This window comes from Eleginops maclovinus, chromosome 3 (assembly GCF_036324505.1).
Source record: "Eleginops maclovinus isolate JMC-PN-2008 ecotype Puerto Natales chromosome 3, JC_Emac_rtc_rv5, whole genome shotgun sequence".
NCBI lineage: Eukaryota > Metazoa > Chordata > Actinopteri > Perciformes > Eleginopidae > Eleginops > Eleginops maclovinus.
The window spans coordinates 24,026,825-24,053,032 of NC_086351.1; the positions used below are offsets into that span (position 1 = coordinate 24,026,825).

Below are 26,208 nucleotides of genomic sequence, written 5' to 3' on the forward strand. Positions count from 1 at the left end.
CCTTTGACTTGTTTTCATTGAATATATACATGTAAAAACACAAAGACATTAGGTTGTTGTACATTTTTTAGAAATGTCCAAAACATTACCTTTACATTTGGCTACAAAAGCATTATTAATAATGAAGGTACAAAATGTTGACCCTGTTTAATGTTCTTGCTTTATTATCACTGGCAATAATGGACAAAGATACTTTAAATGGTATGAAGGGTGACCAGAACTGATGAATTCAAGGTTCAACGTTAATGGCTCATTCGGATATTTGACTTCAGAGTCTGCATTGTAGCAATGGAAAAGTATAAGTCCACAGGTGATATAAAGAACACATCTTCATAAAGAAACCTTCATTGTGAAACTCAAGTTTAAGTAGGTTTGGTATTAACAGAATAAGATAAAGCTTTAGGGTTACGGACAAGGCCTAAAAAAGAAAAGTTAAAAAAACTAAAATATGCACAGGCCACCAGATGTGAACGTCAAACCAATCTATCTTTGGTGTTACTTTCACATACAATACATGCAATAATAAGTTATAAGAACATACTTGGTTACTTCTCAGTCCATGTCTTGCTTTGAATACAGTCTATGATATAACTGTTTAAAAAAAAATCAGAACACTCTTTCAGTGTTAAGGATGTCAGCTATAAAGATAACACATTTGCAGTTAGATTGTTAAACCCCTAGATTTTAAAACTACATTTTCTTGACTTTATATGCTAGCTTGCATATTATCTGCAGGGCTTGAGTTTTTGTGAAATTAGATTATACAATGAGATAAAGGTCAGCCTTGAAATTCCTATCTCCTCTGCAGTTTGTCATGGTTTCTCTGGATATGAAGTAGGCATTCGGTACAGGAAGTTATGTTCTTGAATGTTTGACTGTGCCCTATCTGACAATCATTGACTCATCTCAGTCCTTGTTTGGGTAAGATGGCGAAGTACATACTCTGATTGATATCTCAGCAGACACCGGCTTCACCCAGTTCTGTTGATGCTCTGCTGGAGGTAAGGTAGCGGTGGTGAGGAGATACCAACCTAGATTTGCATCTAAAATTATTATGTTGGTTGACACGTTTTGATGTAAGACTTGGTTGGAGATACCCCCACTCCGTGCCCATGCAGGTCAATTCTGGACTTTAAAGTTAGGGATTTTAAAAGGGTGGTCCATGGAGATAGCCTCCTTTTGAAACCAGACCCAAATGGTCATTTGACCAAGTCCAGTTTCTGGTTATTCCACATTACTCAGCCCAGGAGGTTATGGTTTGTCTGTGACCACCTGCAGGACATGCTAAAACATTTGTTTCTATAAACTTCCCTTTGCTGAATCTCACAGATCATTCTGAATTCAATTTTTTTCAGCATTTTGGAAATGCTACATTCGTATGAGTTCTGTAATTAATCGAAGCATTAATTGATTATAAAAGAATAGCCTAATGAAGTGACTGGCTGCAATGTGTAGTTAATGTAAGTTAACATATTTTGAACCGATAGCAGTATCCTGCATATTAGATTTTCAGGGAACATTAGTCAATGAGCATCTGAAAGTCTACAATAAGATTAAGAACGTTCATGTTGAGAATGCCTAGCCTTCTGTAGACTACATTAATCAGATATATTGATAATAAGTTTTACTTTGACCATCAGTTCCTGCAAATATATAAATAATGGAGGCTAACAAGGGAGTTTTGCAACAAACAAAAAAATTCAGGGGGGTCAAAATAGAATCAAACATGTTATTCTGGTGTAATATAGCTTAAAGGAATACTTCACTTCCAAATTGTTTATTTTTTTGTATATCAATGAAACACTGTGTATCATGTGCTTATAAATCCTTTCTTTCATGGTTAATGTAGCATTTATTTAGCCTAGTTTTGCATTTGTAAAACACATCCACCCTTTACTTAGCTCAATCAAATGCATGCATCGTTGGATTTTTCCTCAATGTGGAGCCCTACCAGCATAAAAACTAAAGAATGAATAATTCTGGGGGTTTAAGTAGCACCCATTTATTAGATATTGCTATCTACTGTATCTCCATTAGAAATTGCAGCTCAAACTTCCGGTGTGAAAAAAGTAATGGCTATAACTAGAGCCTTACATAAAGCCCAGGTGCTGGGTCCTCTCGTGGTACAGTTTGCTCTCTCAATATGTTCAATATTTTCAGCAAGATTAATTTATAATTTAATTAATTGGCTTGTGCGAACCTGCGCTGGTCGCCTGCTATACGGCCATCCCGCTGTCTGTCACCCAACGTCTTCGCTTTAAGCGTCTTCAGCGTCAGGCGGCTCTTTTGTCATTGGTCCTCTTTGTTGTCTCTCAAACACGCACAACATCGGGATTGGTTCTCCAACGGAGCTGTGTTCTTCTTGGCTGTATCTGTCTCGCTGTGAGAGGCTAACATCGCTTCCTGCTTCACGCGAAACTCCCGCCTCTTCATTCAGCTCCAAGGAAGAAAGGAGGAACTGCCCCAACCGCATGTGACACTACCAGTATGCTGCAAAACCTTGCTGCTATGTGACTCCTTGGTATTATTTAGCTGCTTCTGGACTTGGTTAGAAGTAATGTTAGAAAGCTTGTAATTACACACGGTGTTTTGGGGGGTGCAGGGTGCTTTCGGAAAGGTGCCAGTGGGTTCGGAAGTGGAGCGTGGCAGCGAAAAGGGAAAAGGTTTTTTTCTTTGCTGTTTGATACAAGATAGCTTGCCACGACAGGGCTGACGTAGAATATGGCGGAGCATCACCTGGTTTCCGACAACAAACACAAATCCTCACTGAACTCCGGAGCGTCGTACTCGGGGAACGGGAGCAGCAACACGGCAGTGGCAGAGAGCGGTTGCAGCGCCGCAGCCGGAGGTGGAGGTCTGTCCGGCGGCCTGTCGCAGCCGGCGGGGTGGCAGTCACTGCTGTCTTTCACCATACTGTTTCTGGCCGGGCTGGCCGGGTTCAGCGCCAGGCTCTTTGCTGTCATCCGCTTCGAAAGCATCATCCACGAGTTTGACCCTTGGTGAGTTAATCTTCCCACACACCAAGCTTATTCAAATTGTTGTTTTAAGATTCTCTGCTAAATGTATTTTATAATATCTCCTTGCTCTTTTGGTTTGGCTACCAGTAACTTAAAAACGCGCCACAAATTGGAACAAATGGTTAAAAAATATATGAAATGCCTAACTATTAATTTATTAGACTTATTCCACCAGGCAACAGCTTTCAAAAACACGTATTGGCCTTTTCCTCCGTCTTTCCTGAGCAGAATAGGGATTTTATACATCAAAACATTTGGGTTTACCTTTTACAGTAGCAAGTGATGCCTGCCTATACTATCTGATATTTATACTGTAATACTTTTTCATTTGAAGTGCGGCGTTGTAACAACCAGTGAGGAGTAGGTGGTGTCCCACTAGAGTAAACGAGCTGTGACAGCTTCATATTACGGGGTTTGAAGGCGGAAATAGGCTCTTCCACCAAGAATCCCTCCCTTGATCAACCAAATATCACCTCTGCTCTGATTTGTTGGCTTGCAGCTACACTAGCACTGATTTCAGTAGCCGTACACGGTGATCATATTGTACCTTTTATTTTGCACATTATTCTTGCAGGTTCTAGTATGACTTGCTCAGATTGTTTCTAAAGTTGATTAAACACATTGTTTGTACTTACTTTGCAATATGTTCTTTGTTCTACATGACAGTCTTCAGTATTCAGATGTATAAGGCCTCTGAAGTTTACTCCATACTTTTAAATACTCTTGCAGTGTCCTGGTACATTTCTGGTTATAGTTCAAGTGAAAAAAGGATTTCCTCACACTCAAGGCTTGACAGTTGGGCCTTTGCCACAGCGACAGTGAAATGAGCAGACTTTGCTGCAAGATAAGGTCTAAGGAGGCCTATAAAAAACAATCACATTTGGTACTATTCCCTTCAAACATGATGCTTATGCACATGCATGTCAAAGTGTATCAAAAAAAAGTGAAGCACCTCAGTTGAAAAAAACCTGTGCTTTTCCTAACCAGAGCAGATTTTGTTAGTGCAGTGGCCATCGTTTTGTTTGTGTTTGATTCCAAAATCTCGCGTGAGTTCTGACAGATATTGTCCAATCTCTTGATTTGTACTCCAAGAGACTGTTGCCTGGCCCGAGCCTGCATTGCATCACTGACAGCATTTAATGATTATTCTGAGACCAGCAGTGTGGATTAAACTGTCCGCTTCATTTCTGTCTGCTGAATAAAAGAGGAGTCTTGAAAGCTTTGGCTTGGGAGAATCCTTCAGTTTTTGTGTGTCACTGTCTGGACGCCTAACATGGCATGACATGGAGTGAAATGTATTCACACACTGCTTCATTGTTCTGTCATTCTCCCTTTGCTCTCAGACTGGCACCATTTTGTAAACTAGATAATTGGATTGAAATGAGAATATGCATTACACTGTATGTTCAAGTTCCGGTAGTAGTTGTTGCACAACATTCCTGTATCAGTTCTAAAATAGTGATAATAATGTTTTAGCCTGTCTTGCTTCATATTTTGAAGGGGATCACCTAATGTGTTCCACTGTCTTCCAACAAGCAGGGAAGGTATCGTAGTGTTAGCAAATATATAGATATATAGTAGTAGTTTAGTATAATAAATACAACAGGCTGGATTTTGGATCAGCTTTTATTCTGTTAAGTATTTAAAAGACATGGAAGGAATAACTTAAGTCTTAAAAACTAAAGTCACATAAAGGTTGTAAAGCATTAGAGTTTACATCGTTAGCTTATCACTGTTTGAAGACCATTCCCTCGTGTATGACCTTACAACCCCATATGCAAGTTTGCAGACAACTCAGTGTGTATCTTTAATAGAGAACCGAAGGAGAACTCAGTCGTATCACCCCTCTGCTACCCTGTTTGTTCTGTTTCTCTCTCCCTCCCTCACCCTCTGATGTGTCGTTTTTTGTGGCTCATAGTCCTTTTTCTCTAGAAGTGCTAATTACAGCTGTAAGATCGGACAGAAAAGTGGATTGGGACTGGTATTAGGCAGCTATCGGTTAATAATTACTCTTTAAGTTTGGGATGTGTGAATCATAAACCCAACAGCATCATAAAGAAGGAAGAACATCTTTAGTATGAATGTCTCTGTGTGATGCACTGAAGGTTGCTTGCTAGTCAGCTGGTCTTCCCTCAGGGCCTGGTCCAGCTAGGGACGGCATTTGATCCACCTGTCATTTGGTGATCCCTGGTCAGTGCTTGTATGAACAATGACATGGTTTATATTAATGCAGACATGAAACCACAATACCATTTCAATGTGGGTTATCCCATCAGAATATCACCACGTTTCCTAATAACTGAAGAATGTCATGTAATTGAGTAGATGTCTAGGGTTTGATGCTGAACCTAAATATTTTTTTGTTACCCTCCAAAACATGTATTGAATTTTAATATCAAAGACGTTCAAGTAGCCGAAGCTGACATTGATGTCTGGTCAATGTTTAACTTGTTCACAAGTTCTTTAAGCTAGTAATTGTGCCACTGGTGAAAATAAGAGTGCATGCTGGGGGATTTCCTTCGAGCTAAAGCTTGCAAGATGGGGACATTTTGAGTGTCTACTTCTGATCACTTTCCTGTGAGAAATGATCCCAAACTCAACTTGAACTGAAGTAGCTCTGGTAATTCTAGTCGCCAGTGTAACAGCAGGGCACGGGTTCAGCCATGGGAATTAAGCTTTAGGTAAATGGTGTCATTTTCAAAATTCACAACACGTTTCTATTTGAAGAACGATTCTGCTTCAGTCTATGATTGTGGCACTTTGATCTTTGGAATTGTCTCTGTCCACTCCTCAGTCAAAAAGTCAACTCCATTGAAAAGGAGAGAACTTAACAAAATTGAAAATATATAACGTTTTTTGCTGGCTAACGTGCTCTCTGTAAGCTGCTTTGTGTCTGATATCGTTTATGAATAAAAAATAAAAATCCCCACTCTGAATTTGGTATGCAAAAATAAATGGGTTACAGATGTTATGTCAGATTATATATATTAAGTCAACTTTTTATAAATGTTTTGCTGCTCATCTAATTTCCTGGTTGAAGCTGCATGTTGTGAACATCATAATTACTGCCAAACTATTTTTCTACATTCGAAAGAAACCAAGAAAACAAACCTGACTGAACCTTGCATTGGTTATCAGCCGTGCTCGTGGCTCTATGGGTGGTTATATAAGTTTGTCTGTTGGCCCTACTGAACTATTTTAGTTGTATAATTGTTTAAAATGCTATCAACTGAAACTCTAGGTTTGTTTGACTGATTAACCCTAAAATGAATATCCATATATGAGGCCAGGAAAAAACAAAATAACTAAATGGTTCCTGTGTTACAGTGTATGACGTTACTGTTGTTTGTTCTCCTTTGCACAATGGTCGATAATAGGAAATGACCTGCGTTTATTGAGGATGTAGTTGATCATGTGTGTGTCATTATTGCGCCCAGGCTGCAGAATGGGTGATCTGTTTAGCATTATAAAAAGGCGTTCAAAGAATGTGTTCTGTTATTGTACCAGGCTGCTGTTGTACTTCAGAAATATCTAGTTCTTCCCTTGTATTTTCCTGAGAGGAAAAAGGTTATTTTGGAGATTTAAAATAAAGTGAGGGGTGGAGGCTTGCGAGGAGGGCTTTGATGCAGAATAGGAAATGTATTTCTACATTTACCCTTGTTGACATCTAATACACTGACTGTTGACACTTATTTGTGCTCAAACATCTCAATCCTTTCACTGTTGTGAGTCAGTTAGATTTCTTGTTTTTTGTTTAATTCTCAGATGTACATGACAGTAAAACACTTTGTAAACCAAAATATGTTCCAGGACAGCTGTGCAATGCAATGTTATGTCTGGATTTTGGCTCAAGATTCATGAAAGTCCTGCTGCCCCCACTAGGAGCCTTCATTGGTGCACTCTGCTCGGTCAGAGGTGTCATGACAGTTTGTGTCTCTTGCCAGTTGTGTTGACAGACAGATCTGGTTCACTGAAACCTAATACCAATGTGCGACTGACTCTGCCAAGCACCAGTGCTTCCACTGAGCAGGGGCACATGTATTCAGTCCTGCTGGCAGCCTGCAGCAGGCAGGAGGTGAAATGTCAGGCTGCCTGGCTAAAACACTTCCCGGCTGCAACCCTTGTGGAGTTTGGACTTTACTTAGTGCTTGTATGTTTTACTGCCAGACTGATGCCATTTTTCAAATGGCTTGCTATTATGATGATTTTCTTTTTGTCGGACAAACATTGACACAAGATAAGAGAACCCCTGCAAGATCCTTAGGCAAAAATACTAAACCCAAGGTGTTTAAATGTCAGTTATGAATGTTTCCCTGAGTAGGGGGCATCTCTGCCTCTGAATGTGTGGACATTTCTTCCATATGTGTAAAAGTGCTTTAAGGGGACTGGGAAAGTGCAGTGCATTTACCATCAGTAATCTGATGCCTACCACAGAGTTGAACCCATTATCGTCATGACTGCTACTACTTACAGTAATTCTTGCTCTCAGCCTCATTATATAATCTACATGTTCTGATATAATGATATAAAAGGTTTGTGGGTAAATCTGAAAAAACAACAATACTGAGATGCCTGTGTGCTCTGGGATGTGCTGCCCTATCACCATCATGTGAAACCCCTGCTTGTGTCAGACTTGGTTTACAGTAAATTATAGGACAGCAGTTACTGCTATAGCGTTGGATTGAATTGCATTACATTGAAAGATGTCGTTGTATCAGTTTTCCACTTTCAATGTCCTTCAATCCAATTGTCTTATCATAATCCTTTCTTAAATAGTTATACTCACGGTGCAAGAGGCACATCATTTTGTATAATACATACTGTTGGAACATTTGTTAATTTGTATTTTAATAGAACTCTCTTTTTTAAGAACAACAGCTCTCTGATTTTAGTGTAGTGCGTCAGGTTGGATAAAGGAAAAGCCCCCTTAGAAATGCATTGGCAGGCTGCTGTAATTGTCGCCATGGTGATTATTGCTTATGTTGTTGTTGTTGACATTAAGATCAGCAAGCTGACCTGCTGAAGTCTAAAACCTTGATCAGAGGCCATGGAGCAAAACAATGTAACCTCCACATCAGATACTCACTCCTTAAACTACACTTTCAGTGAAGGACTCCTTGATTCACATAGAAAATAATTCTCCAGAAGCCCATTCACACTAAGAAAATACATAGGAACAGTTAAAGCACTAGCTAGCTTGAGTGAATGCACAAGTCCTACAGTGGTTACCCCCAGTGCCTGCAGACCATGTGCCTGTGGACTGGAGATCAGGCAGATGCACCATTGTTTAGTAACATTGATTTATTTGCTTTAAAGGTCTCCTAATATGCTCTTTTATGGCATTTACTATATGTCTGAAATATTTAAAAAAAAACATGTCTCTGACGTGTTTTGCTCAAAATACCAAACAGATCATTGACTTTAGCATGTCTGCCATCCCTCTGTTTCAGTCCCGTTTTTGAAAGTGCTGATTCTGTGACTCTCGCTTTAAATTTGAGCTGAGCTGAAGCTGGCCACGCCCCTTTGGAGCATCATGCAGCTCTCTGTCTGAAGAGAGAAGTTTCTAACGGAGAAACTCAGCTAAACGCTGCCGTGATTAAACGGCATATTATGTTCCAAACACATCCAGCATTATTTCTGAAACACTTAGATATTATATATACATCTCTAAGTCCCTGCAGACATCCTGCTGAACACACAGACACACAGCTGGGGGGGGGATTCAGCTCGTGACTGTATATTGCGGACGATAGGTTGGGACGGGTCTTGTGGGTGGGACTTTGCCAGGAGTTCAATGTAAAGCCAGCCCACATTTCCAATATGACGTCATAACCGAAGCAAATCTGGATCAGCTCGTTTGTCAATCCCGTTTTTAAAGATGTGGGTAAGGAGGACACTTTTTGAGTCTCCTTACACACCGGGGACACATATTTATGTATAAAAGACATCAAAAAGTGCATTTTGCATAATAGGGGACCTTTAAGTTGATTGGAGGTTAAACTTCTTTGTCTGCAATGCTTAGGGAACAAACATGTAGGCTGAGTCTCATAGGTGCCCTTCACCAGCTACTGCTAACATTCCCAAGCATTTGTCTTGCAGTTGGTGTGTATTCAATGTCTTTGTCTTGCACAATAATGTCTAGTTAGCCATTACCTGTGAGACGCATGAAAAGGCTTACAGTATCCTAAGGATGACATAAAATGTAGTTTTTCCAAGACCCAGACTAGAAACTGTTTGAGAGCCTATTATCCAGAGATTAAAGTGTGGGTTGTGAGTTTCTTCTGACCACTTACACTTTAGATACTGCAGGCTTCCAAGACCTGAGGAAAATAAAAGGTATTGTGTCAATACAGACAGGAACCAGAGCACCCAATGGATTGTGAGTTGTCTATGTATGCAGGCACTTTCCCCCCCCCCCCTTTTTCTTAAAATAATGTACCTGAGCCTCAAGAGGGAGCATGAACAGCCAGCACTTCTCTCAATCTAGCACTCACTCCTAAGGGTGCTGAGCAAGCCATATGCTGCAATCCCTACATTATATTTCAGTTTTTCATGAGGGGACCCTTACTATTGAGCTCTTTAATACTTAATAATAGCTCAGGGGACAACACACTCACTGCTGTGTACCAGCACAGTCTCTGTCGGAAGGCTAGAGGCAGCACTTTATCTACCAGGTCTGTATAATCGTAGACAAGTCTGTAATGAGGTTGTTTCTCTTAAAGTCGTGTTGGCTGTTAGCTGAAGAAACGGAAGGAAAGTTATATACCTGCAATTTATTCCTTTTTGAATGTCTCAGAGAAAATGCCAATTAAAGTCATTGTCTGCTATTCAGTCTCTAATGTTCACTGAGTCCTGACTCAGTTGACTGACTTCAATGAAAATTCCTAATTACATAAATGCATTTATTGATCTCCGGCCACCAACCCAGAGGTCTACTGTACTTTTTGCACTAACCTTCACCACCCAACTCCCACCATCTTCTTCTTGTTTTAACCTCTGTTTTTGTTTTGAACCCTAGTATAAATTAATAAATGATCTGTTCGCATAGTTCTGATAGGGCAATATGTAAAGCGTCTTTGAGTACCGTAAAAAGCGCTATATAAATGTGATTTATTATTACTGTAAAGAATGTGTTTCAGTTTTCCTACTTTAGGGTTGAGAGCTAATATACTGACTAATTTCGAGAATTGTTTTAGGGTGATGAAAATTAGGCCAACCTGTGACCCAGCAAACTACAGCCCAACAAAGTAAAGTTACATTTGAATAAACAAAAACTGAACATTTAAACCTCCATGAAAGCAGAATTTACTGCATGACGGTAAATTCATAATTTATGGTAAATTCATAATTTATGGTAAATTCATAATTTGTGTAGAGAGCAAGACGTCTGATGTGCTGCTTGATTGATTTGATTGAAGTTGAGTGTTCTAATAAAACGATTCCAACCTGAGCTTACTCCCTTCAATCAGACACTGAAGCCCTCCGAGCTGCTCCCTGTGGTCTTACAGGTTGGCCCTCTCTGACAGCCCCCTCTCTCTCTGTCCAAATGTTTCAGGTTCAACTACAGGTCAACTCACCATCTCACTACCAATGGCTTCTATGAGTTCCTCAACTGGTTTGACGAAAGAGCCTGGTACCCTCTGGGCAGGATAGTAGGAGGCACGGTGAGGGTTCATTGTTTTGATTTAAAAATGTGTCGATGAAATCTGCTCTGATGATTTTATAATTTGGTACAATGTTTTTGGTTAAATATTACTTAATTATGTTTCTGGGAGAAATACTTGAAAGAAGGCCCAGTCTTATTTCGATGCAGAGATTTGAACATTCAGGAATGTAGCAAAAACATGGAAGTGAGAGCAGTGCTGTGTTTTTACATTTTAGAAATATATTTTGTATATCTAAAATCTGTTTGTCATAACTGTGCGGCCCTATGGGGGAGAGAGACTGGCTCTTCAGACTTTCAGAATAACATTTGACGGAATAAAAACTGCCAAGTCACCTTTGCATGTCCGCTCCTCCCCCAGGTTTACCCAGGCCTGATGGTCACAGCGGGTCTCATCCATTACATTCTCAACCTGCTGCACATCACCGTCCACATCCGGGATGTTTGTGTGTTCCTGGCTCCGGTGTTCAGCAGTCTGACCTCCATCTCCACATACCTGCTCACCAAGGAGCTGTGGAACCAGGGGGCGGGGCTGCTGGCAGCCTGCTTCATCGCCATCGTCCCCGGCTACATTTCCCGCTCTGTGGCTGGCTCCTTTGACAATGAAGGCATCGCCATCTTCGCCCTGCAGTTCACCTACTACCTCTGGGTACTCCCATACATTTTTATAAGTTGATACTGCTGATTCAGATGGCTGCTCTTTGTCTATAGCTTGGTAATGCATCTAAGAAGTCAAGCTACACTGGCTGCCCTATAGCTCATCTGGTAAATCTTGCAGGTTCCTATCCAGCCTGGGACCATTAGCTGCCTTTTATCCCTTCTGTCTCCCAATTTCAACAGTGTCTTTTCTGTAGAGGCACTGGTGGCCTGGAAAAATCTTATACAGAAAATGGTCAGGCTGCTATCCTAAACTCACATCTCTTAACTACAAAGACTTAAAAACTTGTTGTGTGTTTGTTGCTTCTCATCAGGTGAAATCGGTGAAGACGGGATCTGTTTTCTGGACCATCGGATGCTGCCTCTCCTATTTTTACATGGTGAGAACACATACCAAAACTCAGTTATTACACTATAAGCTGTGACACATTTTCTCTTGCAGCTGCTAAAAGCACAAGCTTGAAAAGAGGTGCATGTTTTTGTCTGTTTTTCTGTTTTTTGAGGGTTTTTGAACCAACAACATAATCAGAGCAGTCTTAACGCTGTTGTCATAATACAGTAGTCATAATAATTTTACAGTTCTCATGGTGTGTGTGTGTGTGTGTGTGTGTGTGCGCGCACACAAGAGGAATCACAACCAACTTTCATTTGGCAGCTTACGTTGAGGCTCGTCACACTGATTATCTTCTGCTGCAGAAGCTTTGCACATATTTAGAAGAGATCTAAATGGAAAGAAGCAGTAAACTATGTATGTGTATGTTCATTGTGTGCATTCATATTCCAAATTACACCTCTTGTTTCTATTTTGAGAACTTTTGCGAAAGCTCTAAATGAGTATGAAAACACTCTGTTTGTTTCACAGGTGTCTGCTTGGGGTGGATACGTGTTCATCATCAACCTGATTCCACTTCATGTATTTGTCCTGCTGCTCATGCAGCGCTACAGTAGGAGAGTCTACATAGGTGAGATCGAACATCCCTGACACACAGAAATGCTTCCTTTGACCTTCAAAGTCATGAATGTACACACATTGATGTGGGGTCACAGAGTAGCTGTTGCTGATAATGAATAGCATCCAGTAGCAGCTGGTGTTGTGTTTATAATGAGACCGACATCTAGCTTACACAAATCCCACAGAGGAGACGAGACATGTGATGAAAGTACTGTAAGAGATATAGAGAGTGGAAAAGCAAGCAGGGAAACAAAATCAAAGCCATTCCACTTTCAAAGAGTTTGGCTCGTTGCACACTGGGATCTCGCCTTTCTGATCTTGAATCGAGTCATGACCTAAGGCTCAAAGCTCCCTAATGATGCTGTCACACATTACTTTCGTTTCACATCCAGATCAACAACCAACACATACTGTACCAGATCACTACCCTGTGGCAATAAGGACAGTATATAACCGGGATAGGTTCTCTTTAGCTTTCTGACGAAGCACAAATACTGTCATGATGTCCAACTGGAATATCTTTGAATTATTGTCTGAAAAGCTGAAGACAGACGCACATAAACTGAAACAATTATAGTAATCTCTGGTCTGGAGACTCATTTGTTGCTGTACCCTGGCAAGCAGGGACTGATCCAATCAAGCGCAGCACTAAAATGAAATGTTTTTTACATTTTACACTGCAACTATAACTGTTGTAAAATGTTAATTTACATGTTTTGTCTTGATCAACAACATTCACTGGGGGCTCAGCCTGGGAATGACCCTAGCCATTGAAATACATGGGTGGCTCACCCTAGCAATGATTTAACATCCTGTAATATTAATATATCATTCTGTTCTTGTGGACACATTGTCTGGGTATAAATCCAATTGATGTGCTCACTTAAGTAGAGTAGCTTGTTTTATACTGCTCTTAAGTATTTGTTTCTCCCACCAGCCTACAGCACATTCTACATCATCGGCCTGGTGTTGTCCATGCAGATCCCTTTTGTGGGCTTTCAGCCAATCAGGACCAGTGAACACATGGCTGCTGCAGGTCAGTAGCCAGCAACCTGTGGTCTCATTTGAAAGCTCCGATAATGTGTTTATTGCAGTGCAAAAAATGGGTTCTCATTTTTCAAGCCTTTCTTAATACAGTACCCACATGCCCGTATGTTCAGTACTCAGAAAGTGTGATTGTTTGCTGTAATAATGTTAGTCATTGTGGACGCTGTTCATAGATGCAGGAGGTCTTTCCATACCATGAAGGCTACATCCTCTTACCTGCTTACCTTGAATAACTCGGACTGCCGAAGCCTTTAACTGATTAGCTTCAGCTGAACTTCAGAACTGATTGATGCCACAGACAAAGGACAATATTTTTGGCATTAACACATGTGTGTCAGTAGCCTTTAAGATAAACTTGAAAATGAGACATTTTAAAGCATCTGGGTATATATGCCTTATTTTCCAATTTGGATCATATAGATATATTTCTAAAAAACTATGTGTGTCTCTGCAGGAGTGTTTGTGCTGCTGCAGGTCTACGCCTTTCTGCAGTACCTGAAGGACAGACTCACCAAGCAGGAGTTCCAGACTCTGTTCTTCCTGGGAGTCTCTCTGGCTGCTGGAGTGGTTTTTCTCTGCGTCATCTACCTGACATACACAGGTTGGCTCAAATTGTCTTCTTCTGAGTAGCTCTCGCATACATTTTCTGCACAGGCAAAAAAGCTTCCCCCACCCTTCTCCCTCCATGTGTGCATGTATTCATATATGTGTTGTGCATGTGTTTTCAAAGATTAACAACAGAAAGGCAATATTTAATTTCCCTCAAAGAATGCTTTGTGTATTCTTTTACTCGGCACCTTGTTACCTATAAGCAACCATTTTCTCTGCTAAAGAATAATAAAGTCTCAGAGCGAGGGGGGTTTTCCATAACTATAGCAGTTCATTTAGTCCATACCATGTTAAATTGATGTGTTTTAGTCCTGATCCGGTTTGTGTTCACACACAAACAAACCATGAGTACTAAACAAAAAGTCATACAGACTGATGGGTTACTCTGACAGTTTTAGTCATTATCATCATGCATCATCAGTTCATTATCAGGACCAACGGTGGGGAATCAAATTCCAGTTTCTGCAGCACTTGAATGCTTCTGATGTGTATCTTTATGTTTGATGGTTTCACAAAGAGCTCACTGTGAAACAGTCCTAACGGATTATAACGTCATTATTGGACATCTTATGAACACAATGACTAACAGGATGCTTCTAGACCATTAGCTTGTAAGTAAGTATTGAGGTCTTACGAGTGTGGGATCGCGACCACACACACTTTAACACAGATGACCTGTACAATGGAATGAAATTGAATGAGTAGACTTGAAATACTACATGTGAAGCAAAAGCTTGTTATGATTATAATCAACCATGCATTATGTGCAGTATGTATGCTAGGACCACCTGCTGGCTTTATGTTTACGAGGGATTAGTTTCTGTGTTGTCGTCATTGAGTGGACAGCAGGTGAGAGAGCTCCTTACAGCTGATCAGGTCTGCAGCGCTGCAGTACAGACACATGAGAGAATGATTATATGACGGTACATCAATCAATTACCTGCCCACTGATGCCTGACAGAATACACAGAGCACTGAGCGTGTGAGCATGTGTTCAGGTTGGTGTTTGTTGTTTCTGCCTTTAAAAAAAGAAAAAAGAACTTTAAGTATATTCTTACTGAACTCGTATGGTGTGTGTGCGTGTGTTTCTCACTCAGGTTACATTGCTCCATGGAGTGGGCGCTTCTACTCCCTGTGGGATACTGGGTAAGGCCTCCCAGTTGTTGTACTTTTGCACTGGATTAAGTAGCTTACAGTAGTACTGGTCATAATTAGATTTACATGATGTGCAGTAGCACATAAACCTATATATTTGTAACTGTAAGAAATGTTTTGTAAAGATGTAAACCCTCATCTTTACTGGCTGATTGAAGTCTTAATGTTTTGTGAAGTCCATCTGTTAAGTAAACACATGTTCAGAATAATGGTTTTATGTGCAAGAAAAAGAAAAAAGGTATTGAAACAATTATCCTTCCAATTTTTTAATAAACAACCAGATCCTAAACCATTTGCATACCAACATTATCAAACTCAATGTAGCTGCCAAAATGTTTTGATGTTCAAGCATGGAGTCACTTAGCCTGGTCCTACCAGACTCTCGTACTACATTTCATTTGTACAGAGAGTCTGGCCACTCTCCATTGAAAAGTGTTAACTTACTTGAAGGCGGTACTCTGTTGAAGTTTAAAACTATTGGATCTGTCCAGTGCCACTCTGGATCTGCCATAACCAGTCGCTAACGTTTGGTCGTGACGTACATCATGCGCTGGAACCGACCAGACATCATGGCCACCAACAAAACTCAACAAAGCTTGTTCTTGCTCCGGTTTTAACTTTAGGATATTCGGCAGCGTTGCCACAAATGACCAAATTACTAAACTACAACCACAAAATGAGTACTACAACTCAAACTAGCGCACAACCTCAACGTCATCGTTCTCAGCCACTCCCTCTGGTCGCTGATTGGACCGCCAAAAATTTGGCAGAAGAAAAACCAAAGATGTACCGAAAGCCCAGACGTAGTACTGAAGCGAAATCAAAATTGAGCGGAAGTACGTAGGAGGGCGGAGCCAGGCTAGGAGTCACTCAGCCACATCACAAAATCTGGAACAGATAATGCTCCCTTTCTCTCATATTTAGGAAACTGCTAGACTGCAGCATCAGTTTTGAAACCCTAAATCTCTCCCTAAGTGTATGTGGACATATCTTTGTGTGTCGATGCACACACCTTCATATATTGTTTTTTAAAGGGTGTAAAATGTTGCTGCAGTGCAGTAAAAGTAACAAGGTCAGCAACAGACCCAAGATAACTGACATCAGCCAAACCTGATTTCCTCCCACTCTGAATAACATCTCACAGCATCACTATTAATAAGGTTATCAAGCAGGATTTCAAAAGGAATACAATCGAATATTCTGATGATTTAAGATCATCTTTTTCTGTTCCTTTGCCTAAGCATACTTCTCCTGTGTTGCCTGACTGTTCTTCCATGTTCTCCACAGCTATGCTAAGATCCACATTCCCATCATAGCATCAGTATCGGAGCATCAGCCCACCACCTGGGTGTCCTTCTTCTTTGACCTTCACATCCTCGTCTGCACCTTCCCAGCAGGCCTCTGGTTCTGCATTAAGAACATAAATGATGAGCGTGTCTTTGGTAAGAGCATATCATGGAAAAAGTACCTTGCAAAAACCAAAATAAATAGTTTTTATTAAAAACAAAAAGGTGATCTCGAGGTCCATTAACAAGTGTATTTTGGTTTTTAAAATATCTACTAGTCTGTCTTTAAATTAGTAACACTTGAAATAGTGATAAAACCTGGCATTGGAAGTCCAGATGTGTGATTATCACTGACCGATGTGACGTACTTAGAAGAGATTTGCTGTCAGTGAATATGTGGAAAGTATGATCAGCCAGTGGAAAGAGCTGAGAGGCAGTGTACCTGTGATATGACTCAACAGCACTAAATGAGAGTAAATTGAATAATGAAGTTATCTTAAAAATGAAATCTAATTCACAGAGCTTAAGTGGTAGCATCCAGGTCAGCAGTAACCTCATCATCTGTCTCTCTGCGTTCCTTCCACCAGTGGCCCTGTATGCCATCAGCGCTGTTTACTTCGCTGGCGTTATGGTGCGGTTGATGCTCACTCTGACTCCGGTGGTGTGTATGCTGTCGGCGGTGGCTTTCTCCAGCGTCTTCGAACACTACCTGGGAGACGACATGAAGAGGCAGAGCCCGCCTGCAGAGGACAGCAGCGACGAGGACGACAGGAAGAACGCTGGAAACCTCTACGACAAGGTGAACGGCCGTCGCAAAGTGTGTGATGTCATGTTTGATTATACTTAGTTGACTAAATTGCACAAAAGCATTTCTTTATTACAAATGTTACACATACCTCAAAATACAAAAGAATGATTGTCTCTTCTCTTCAAAAATTAGAATGTTGCTGTTGCCCTAATTAAATAAATAGTTTAGAGCAAACATAATATACAACGCAACTCATCACTTACCCTGCAGAACTCATACTTGACATCTTTGGGTTAGGGTTTTTTCATATTGATCAGATGATCATCTTTTATTTGTAGAGCCAAATGCAAAGCTAGGCTTCTTTCTTCTAACCAACAGGTAACATAACTAACTAAACAACTAAAATAAATGCAAGGCACCCCAATATCACTCTTACAGTACATTTTCAATAATGTGCAGACCCGTCTGAGCAGGACTTGTTAGTATTACAGCTCTGGCAAAAATTGAGAAACCACTCCAAATGTTTCTTAAATCTGTATCTCTACATGTATGGCAGCCATTCCAGTGTCTATTGAATTCCAACACAGAAATGTTGTCACTAGTTTATAGAATACAATAAAAATAAAATATTTTAACTCCAAGACAAACCTATAAATAATAAAACAAGAGAAAATGATAATGCTGCAGTGGTCTCAGATTTTTTTCTGCGGCTGTCTCTTTAATACAATTTGTAAATTAATTGTGTTTTGGTATCTGCTTTAAAAAGTAAAACAAAGCTGTATCATCACTATTTTACTTTTCAATCCTCAGGGAGAGTAGCATTGCAGTCTTGGTTTCTGTTTCTGTCATCCTTCTCTGCATTTTACATTCAAATGAGTGCAATGGTAATCATGAATCACAGGCGCTGTTTGTCTAAGTAGTGCATAAACAGAGTTTTCTTAATGAGGACCATAATCATCTTCTGGTGTATTATCCGCTCATTTGAACAGAGATCCTGCCTTGTTAGAGTTACAGTAACCTCACACGTGTTGTGCTGTTGGTGTCCTCTGCAGGCCGGTAAGGTGCGTAAACATGTGTCGGAGCAGGAGAAGGCTGAGGAGGGCCTGGGCCCCAACATCAAGTCCATCGTCACCATGCTGATGCTGATGCTGCTTATGATGTTCGCTGTCCACTGCACCTGGGTCACCAGCAACGCCTACTCCAGCCCCAGTGTAGTACTCGCATCATACAATCACGATGGGTGAGAGTCATACAACGCCATGCGCTTTTCCCAACCATATACACAAGTTGACATACCGTATCTGCCTCCCTACAACACAATTGAAATGCCACTTCATTGAAACTTTACTTATAAGAAAAAAACAAATAAAGTATGTCTGATTTTCATTGCATTCTAGAATTCTGCTTTAAACTGCTTTTCAGATAGAAGTGTAGCCCTAAATTAGCATAAACAGCAGTTGTATAAAGAAATAAAATAACTGACCACTTGAACAAAAGCAGTTACTTTATTAAGGTTTTTAAAAATAAACTGATATGGACAATTTACAGTTTGAATTTGGGGAGTATCCAACAAGAAAAGCTGATGATGCTGTGAGAGAGGCTGTTATTCAGGGCCCAACACAGCCTTCTGCTGATAAGCACACATCTCAGAGGACCAACTCCCATAACGCAGACACTGCATGGACAGGCAGCGGTTAGAGGACAGTGTGAAGGGCTTTAATACTCTGGTTCTAAAGAGCTCATCGAACAATCGATTAAAAGTTCCTAAAAATAAAAGGAAAACTGATCTCTGATGTAATAGTCACAGTAAATCATCTACAGAAAATACTTAATATCTCTTGTTTTACAAAACCTTTGTGCAGGTCGCGTAACATCCTGGATGACTTCAGAGAGGCGTACTACTGGCTGAGGCAGAACACAGACGAGCACGCCAGAGTGATGTCATGGTGGGACTACGGCTACCAGATAGCAGGCATGGCCAATAGAACCACGCTGGTGGACAACAACACCTGGAACAACAGTCATATAGCACTGGTGAGAGCTACTCCACCTGCATGACCTCTGATCACACTGCCCTGCAAAGGAGGCCGCAGTTACTGTGTTAACAATAAACTGTGCATGCAAAGTAAGAAACACATCAGCGTTGCGATTTCCTGTCTCCGAAAAGATATATGAATCTAAACTATTGCCCACACACTATCCCACCTCACACACACACACAGGCAGATACAAATACATCCCACACTGCACACTCAGACATTAGCTACCCTCTTTCCCTGGACGGTACCTCTGTGCCCCTGGTCCTCCCTTGATTAACACATTCATTGTTTTAATCTAAAAGAAAATTCAAAGATGCAGCCAATCCACACATGTTCTGACTATGCTAAAATAGGTTTCAACAAACTTCACCATGACATCATCAGGGTGGTCTTCTCAAACCTGATAAAGCCCTAGCTCCCAAAAGCCACTGTTTAACTGTTTTCAACACCGACCAGTACTAAACTGATCTTGGTGTGTAAAATCCCTGCAATACCTCTTAAGATATTCACATGAGTTCTACTGAATGGAAATTGAAATATAAAATTGCCGTTCCTTTACTTTCCTACAGGTGGGCAAAGCCATGTCATCCAATGAGACGGCAGCCTATGAAATCATGAGGTCACTGGATGTTGACTATGTCCTGATCATCTTCGGGGGGGTGATTGGCTACTCAGGGGATGACATCAACAAGTTCCTGTGGATGGTGCGCATTGCAGAGGGGGAGCACCCCAGGGACATCAGGGTGAGAAACACCACACCCCCCCGCCCAGAAATGTGTTTGAAGTGTTTAGGGAAATCAAAGATCTCTAAGCAAGTGTGCCAACTAGTTTGGTGTCCAAATCAAAGGAAATCATGGATCAAAGTGTGCGAGTTGACTTTTCTCCTTCCATCTGTTTCTCCTCTGAATCCAGGAGAGTGACTACTTCACCCCCCAGGGAGAGTTCAGAGTGGACAAAGCTGGATCCCCTACGCTGCTCAACTGCCTCATGTACAAAATGTCTTACTACAGATTTGGAGAAATGCAGGTTTGTCATCATTTATGATCTCTCTGCACAACATGTTTCCCTCTTCCACCAGGAACGGTTCTGTACTGTTTTATTGCAAACTGTTTATTGCAAACACACATGTTTGACTTTTATGCTAAGCTTGACAAAAAAGTGTATTATAGCATTAAATAGGAGTCCGACATAAACAACGTCACCTGTCTTCATTTCTGTTTTAGCTGGACTTCCGGACGCCGCCAGGCTTCGATCGAACTCGCAATGCTGAGATCGGCAACAAGGACATCAAGCTGAAGCACCTGGAGGAAGCCTTCACCTCGGAGCACTGGCTGGTCAGGATTTACAAAGTGAAGAAGCTGGAGAACAGAGACCCTGTGGAGCACCAGCTGAGAGGCACTGACACCAAGCAGAAATACACCTCCAAAAAGGTACCGCCCCCAACCTGACTTTACTCTTCATCTGGAAGTTACCCATGCAATCTATCGTTACATGTCATATTATTTTATTCACGTATTTAGTAATAATAAATGGCCATTCATTCACATAATTACAATATTGATGACACAGAACAGGCTTTTAGAATGTATTAATAAGGAAATAGAGAATTAAGATGGAGTGTTTGTGCTCACTTTTCGTGTCAACTCAGAGCAAATGAACGATTTATTTTCCCTGCAGTGAACGGGAAGGCCTCTAAAAACACAACAAACAAATATTAACACTGCGTTTTTACAAAAAAATATTGGGTCAACAGGACCTCTGTGTTCTTACTTTAGATGGGATTAAAAAAACAGGGTTGATTATTCTTAAACTTTTTTTTTCTGCAGACATCCAAGAGGAAGAGGGGATACATCAAGAACAAGCTTTCCCTCAAGAAGGGCAAGAAATTGAGCAAGAAGTCTTTATAGAAAGCCCCCCACCAACAGAGGCACATTGTGGACGGGAGAGGAGGAAAATCTAAAACAAAACTTTCATCAAAAACAAGCAGCAACTGTAAATCCACCACCAAGATAAATGAGGAACACCAGAGGCTCTGCAGACCCCTGTCAACCCTCACCTGGAGGTCCAGGCTCCTAATGTTACCATCAGCTGAGAGAATGTGTTGACCCCCAGCTGACCTTTGACCTGATAAGTGGGGTCAGTGCAGAAAATGGGAGATCCTACCCACACTGGTTTTAACCTGAGGAACCTTTAACTCACTTTTCTTTTTGTACTTGAATGTGATGAGAGACAGAGAGCTGTCCTCCTTCAGAGGAGCCTGCAGAAACACACCACTGTTCCACCATGTCCCCAACCCAGCGCTGAAACCTGCTCAAAGTTTGGCCCAGTGATTTAAGGATGAATGAGATTGAGTTTTCTCCTGGAAATGGACTATTCAAATGTTCATTGATATTCTATGTAATGCAGAGGAGAGAAACCCAAACGTAGCACCCTGCTTCTTGAGTTTTTGCCTTTCAGAGATTGAGTTGGTGCTTGGATGCTTTAGGAAAGTCGAGGTGTTGGAACAAATACAGCAGTATGTTTTTATGGGTTTCATTTCCAACTCATTATTAAGAGTATATGCATGTACACATATGTGCCAACAACAAAAGGCCATTACTATTCATACAGCCTCGTCCTGCTGCGCTCACTCTTAAGCATTTCTATCAGGAAAAATAACATCGTTATGGCTCAAGCTCCAGAAACACTTGCTCCTACATTTCCCACAATTCAGGCTAGCTGCTTTCAAACTATATTTTTTTCAGTCTTTGGAAAGCTTTTTCCTAGCAACAGAAGACATCACACAATATCTAACAGTCCAAAGCTCATGTTTCTTTCCCTTCAGACTTTGTGTTAGTAATGCCCAGAGCTCAGCAATGTCCTAAATAACCCTTTATATGATAGAAATGATTTCTAAAGCTATGAATCTACACAACCAGAAAAATAATTGAAACTGTGTGATTGTTAAAGCTGTGTATGTTGTTGTAATCTGTATCATTCACACGCTATTGAAGTACACTGAGCTCAGGACAGAGCAGTCCTACGAGACATCAGTGGGAATAACAGATGTGTTTAAGATGTTCTATGGGAGGCAGGCAGGTCTACATCAATCCTTAATGAAACACTCAGTCAGATGAAGACATCTCTGTGTAGGCAGTGCGAGTTACATCACTAAAAACTTTAGCAATGGCATGTCCACAAGTGTGTGTGTGTGTGCAGTCTGTGTTTGAGCTGTGTTTTTAATGATCAATGTGGCTGCAGGTTTAACGGCCTGTAAGGTAAATTAATTAACTAGATGTGAGCTTAAACAGATCATTTCAGTCACTAACACGTGACAGTATTTTTTGCTGCTAGTAGCAAATGCTACCGGGATGGATGTCCTGCCTGCCAGTGTGATCATTAAACACATTTGAAATGTAGCTCTGAAATTTAAAACTATTGGTGCTTAGGAGCATTTCAAACACAATACGATTGGAGAGCTAACGTATATTCCTCCACCCATACTGTTGTCTGCAGGACTGTCAGTCTGTCACATTCCCTCAACGTCTCTGTCTTTGATCCACCACGCTTCACAGGTGCAGTATCGGCTTCAAACATGCTTCACTACCACTGAGCATTTCCTCTTGAATCTGGAAAAATGCTCTAAAGTGCTCTGAGCTGTTAGCAGGTTTCCATTCATAGGGTGGGAAGTCTTTGTTATTGGCTGAATGTCCACTGTTTTATCTGTATTTCTGTCATGCAATCAGTCTTACAATTTCCCACAATATTTTTGATTCGAGTGAGATTTGTTACCTATAATTTAATCTTGTTTCTTGAATACATCACAAGAAGCAGATTTTGATTCTGTTGTGGTGGTTTTGTCAGAACACCATTTTCAATAAACCCAGGTGGAGAGAATCACATTGACCTGAACAGGAAAAAAAATCTCTTCTCATTTCCAGAGCTCCACAGTCAGTGAGCTTATTTATTACATGGACGCTGGAGGAGCTGGGCAGTGTCCCGTCAGGAAATGCAAGGCTTTGTTCAGCTTTGATTTTCTAAGTCAAGTGTTCTTCCTTCAATTGTAATGTAGATGCAGGTGTGAGAATGAAACTTGCCTTTTTGAATAAAGAGGTTGAAATAACTCTTGTTAATGTTTTAATTAACGGACAATGCATGTTGTACTGTATACTAAACTGCATATTTTTTCCATTTGGTTTTTCAGTGACACTGATAACATTTTTTTCTACAGTTAACATTTAGAAATGAAGGTACATTCAAATTAAAAGCTAGTATTAATGCAAACATCCCTCCATGTTAATGCTGCTTTACCTCTAAGCCCATCTTTACATTTGGCTTTCAGGACATTAACAACGCTGCAATTGTCAGTGCCCTGAACACACCACGGTACAGTGCATCTGTGACTGTCACACACTGAAAACAATGAGCGTAAAAAACAGGATGTTTTTATGATTTTATATTTAAAATGTTACAGCCACCATTTTCCTAAAAATGCACACAATAAAAACAATCAACACTTTAAAAAAAACATACAATTGCATTGACAAGAATGCATGGTTGTACTGTTACAGCTCCTTTTTCGAAGCTAGAATATATTCAGTACATAAATGTATTAAAAATTCTACAATGAATTATCGTCCATGTCTTACAAACACTTAGACATACAAATACACAGCAGCTGAGGATAAAAAAAAGAAATCAACAAAAAGATGATGTGTAAAAGAAGCAGGTGTTTCACTTGTCACACGACAAGCAGCTTTAAATGTTCCGACTCCTTTAGGAGGAGTCACCACGAGACACTGGGCTGGGGGTAAATGAACTGGTTTTAAGAAGTTATTTTTAGGTGGAATAGATCGCTTTAAGGACAGGTTATCAAAAGTGTGTCAGTTTGCATTCAACCTCAACAATATGACAAATGTGTCAATTATTTATTTTAAAGGTTCACTGTTAGGATTGACTATTGTGCAGTGTACAATTAGCATGAAATCTAACTAACAATCAACCTTCTGGTTTTTGGAAGTAGTGTTGCCATCTGTCAGATTCATTTGCATAGTTTGCATGAAATGGAAGCAGCTGTTCGGAGGAGCGCCTTCAAACAGAAGCACAGCTTTAGCACCTATTGCTGATGTTCTCTTGCCAGATGTTTGATGAAAAGGACAAACAACACATACATCTACACTGGTGATATTTGATGTTTAAGCCCATTTAAAATAGGTGGGTGTCTATTCATTTCAGTTTTCAAATTAACTTCCACGGATTCAGAATTTTTTTTAAAAGGCCTTAATGGACTTTACAAATCCTGGAGACCTGAAACTTATTAAAGGTAGGTCAATGATCAAAGGTGAACTCTACTTTGCAAAGATCATTTAGCATTATGTTGACTGGATAAACAGAATTATTCAGATGCAATTGTTATGTAAAGAAAAACTGAATCTATTTAAAGTGTACTGAAATAAATAAAACAGTAACATCAAGTATAGACTAGTTGTATTCAGTGGGCTTAGACATGGAAAAATACTAGCACTGTCCTTAAAACAACTACAAAATGGACAGGCTGCACACTGTTGGAGAACTCCAGTTCAATTAACCCCTGTTCATCAATATTATGAAAGAGTCAACCATACATATTCAGTTGTCCCCTTGATGATTCTGTCACATGGGTTTATGTCACTCCTCCATTTCACCAATAACAGTTAGTTCTCCTCTTCCTCTTCATCCCCTCCAAATGACAGAAGGCTGTTATTTTTTACTTTCTTTCCGGACTTTACATCTTTCTTCACTTCCTCCCCATCCTCTCCTTCTTCACTCTTCTTCTTCTTGCTGGAGCTGGCCTTGATGCCCTGGAATTTGTCTGAGGAGCGTTTGGCTGGTTTCTTGAACAGGATTTTACCATCAGGAGGAGCAGCATCATCTGGACAGGATGGATGTATATGATTCATGAAAACAGTCAGTGGTAGTGGTTTTTAATTTAGAACCATGCTAATGCCTTGACAAAATACAACACATCAAGCCTATCAACAGTAATTTCAATAAAACATTGAAGTGAACTGCATCATTCTGTTTCTGTCCAGAAAAACAAAGAAAACCGTTGATGGTGTCACCTTTCTCTCCTGCAGGACGCAGCTCGTCCTTGATCTTCTTCACGTCCTCTGCGCTCAGGTCCCCCCCCTTCAGAACCACAACCTGAGGGAGCTCATCCTCCTTGTCACTGCCGCTGTCATCATCCAGGACTGGCATTGTTTGCAGCTGAGAGGAACATAAAACACAGACATGAATCTAATGAGAGAACTAAACCTGTTTTAAATGTTTCATTCACATCTTTCTAGGCACAGCGGTGTTCCGAAGTTCCGACTGAACGTGAACGTGTCTTGTTACAATCACTCACTGAGACAAATACAATAACACAAAGCTGGTCAAAAGAAGGCTAATGCTATTATTTCATTAAAACGTGTTAACAGTGTTCAGGCTTTGTGTTGCTAGCTTAAACGTATATACAGGACAAACCCCCACACATTTACATATTTACCTTGGTATCAACAGTCGGTCCTTCTTTAAAACCAACATCCTTCTTAAACTTCTTCAGAAACGATGGCTCCGCAGGTTTCACCCAAGACACGCCACTGGCCTTGCTTTTGTTCATTGCGAATTAGTTATACGATAAAAAAGACACAAGTGTTTTACAGGCCTAAATACACTTCACGGTTTCACTAAAATCCAGAGTACGTCATTAGGATGTGCCGCTGCAAGTCACGTGCCTTCGGGAGCTACTGCAATTGGTCGACCTTTTCTTCGTATTATTATTTCTCTGCAGACTAGCCACGTGTGAGTGCACTGCTGCCTCCCACCGGTGAAGAAACGACGTGACACAGAAACAGGAAGTTGATTGTCAGTGTGGCGTCTCCTCTGTAAAGCGTATTTGCTGCCTGAAATGGACTCCTGCCCCAGTATGGTGTGTCAGTCAGATATGTTTTCAGGATGTTTTTATGCGGTATTAGCGGGCTTCTTGGGAGCCACCGCCTCTCTGTCCGCCAAGCTGTCCCTCGGAGCAGAGCATCT

At 40.7% G+C, this 26,208-nt stretch overlaps 2 protein-coding genes across 2 annotated transcripts; one reads left to right on the forward strand and one right to left on the reverse strand.

Moving 5' to 3' along the window:
* Window positions 1-2,433: 2,433 nt before the first annotated feature.
* Window positions 2,434-23,275, forward strand: LOC134862376 (dolichyl-diphosphooligosaccharide--protein glycosyltransferase subunit STT3B-like). Its single transcript, XM_063880273.1, has 16 exons — window positions 2,434-2,999; window positions 10,573-10,681; window positions 11,042-11,329; window positions 11,652-11,717; window positions 12,200-12,299; window positions 13,227-13,325; window positions 13,791-13,937; window positions 15,043-15,091; window positions 16,388-16,542; window positions 16,974-17,185; window positions 18,187-18,374; window positions 18,997-19,168; window positions 19,743-19,916; window positions 20,086-20,199; window positions 20,397-20,603; window positions 21,000-23,275. The coding sequence occupies exons 1-16, from the start codon at window positions 2,722-2,724 to the stop codon at window positions 21,078-21,080; spliced, it is 2,439 nt and encodes an 812-aa protein (XP_063736343.1). The 5' UTR covers window positions 2,434-2,721; the 3' UTR covers window positions 21,081-23,275.
* A 318-nt stretch (window positions 23,276-23,593) lies between these two features.
* Window positions 23,594-25,925, reverse strand: kiaa1143 (KIAA1143 ortholog). The gene is made up of 3 exons (XM_063880274.1): window positions 25,679-25,925; window positions 25,254-25,398; window positions 23,594-25,063 (listed from the first exon to the last, which is right to left on the reverse strand). The coding sequence occupies exons 1-3, from the start codon at window positions 25,790-25,792 to the stop codon at window positions 24,846-24,848; spliced, it is 477 nt and encodes a 158-aa protein (XP_063736344.1). The 5' UTR covers window positions 25,793-25,925; the 3' UTR covers window positions 23,594-24,845.
* Window positions 25,926-26,208: the final 283 nt, after the last annotated feature.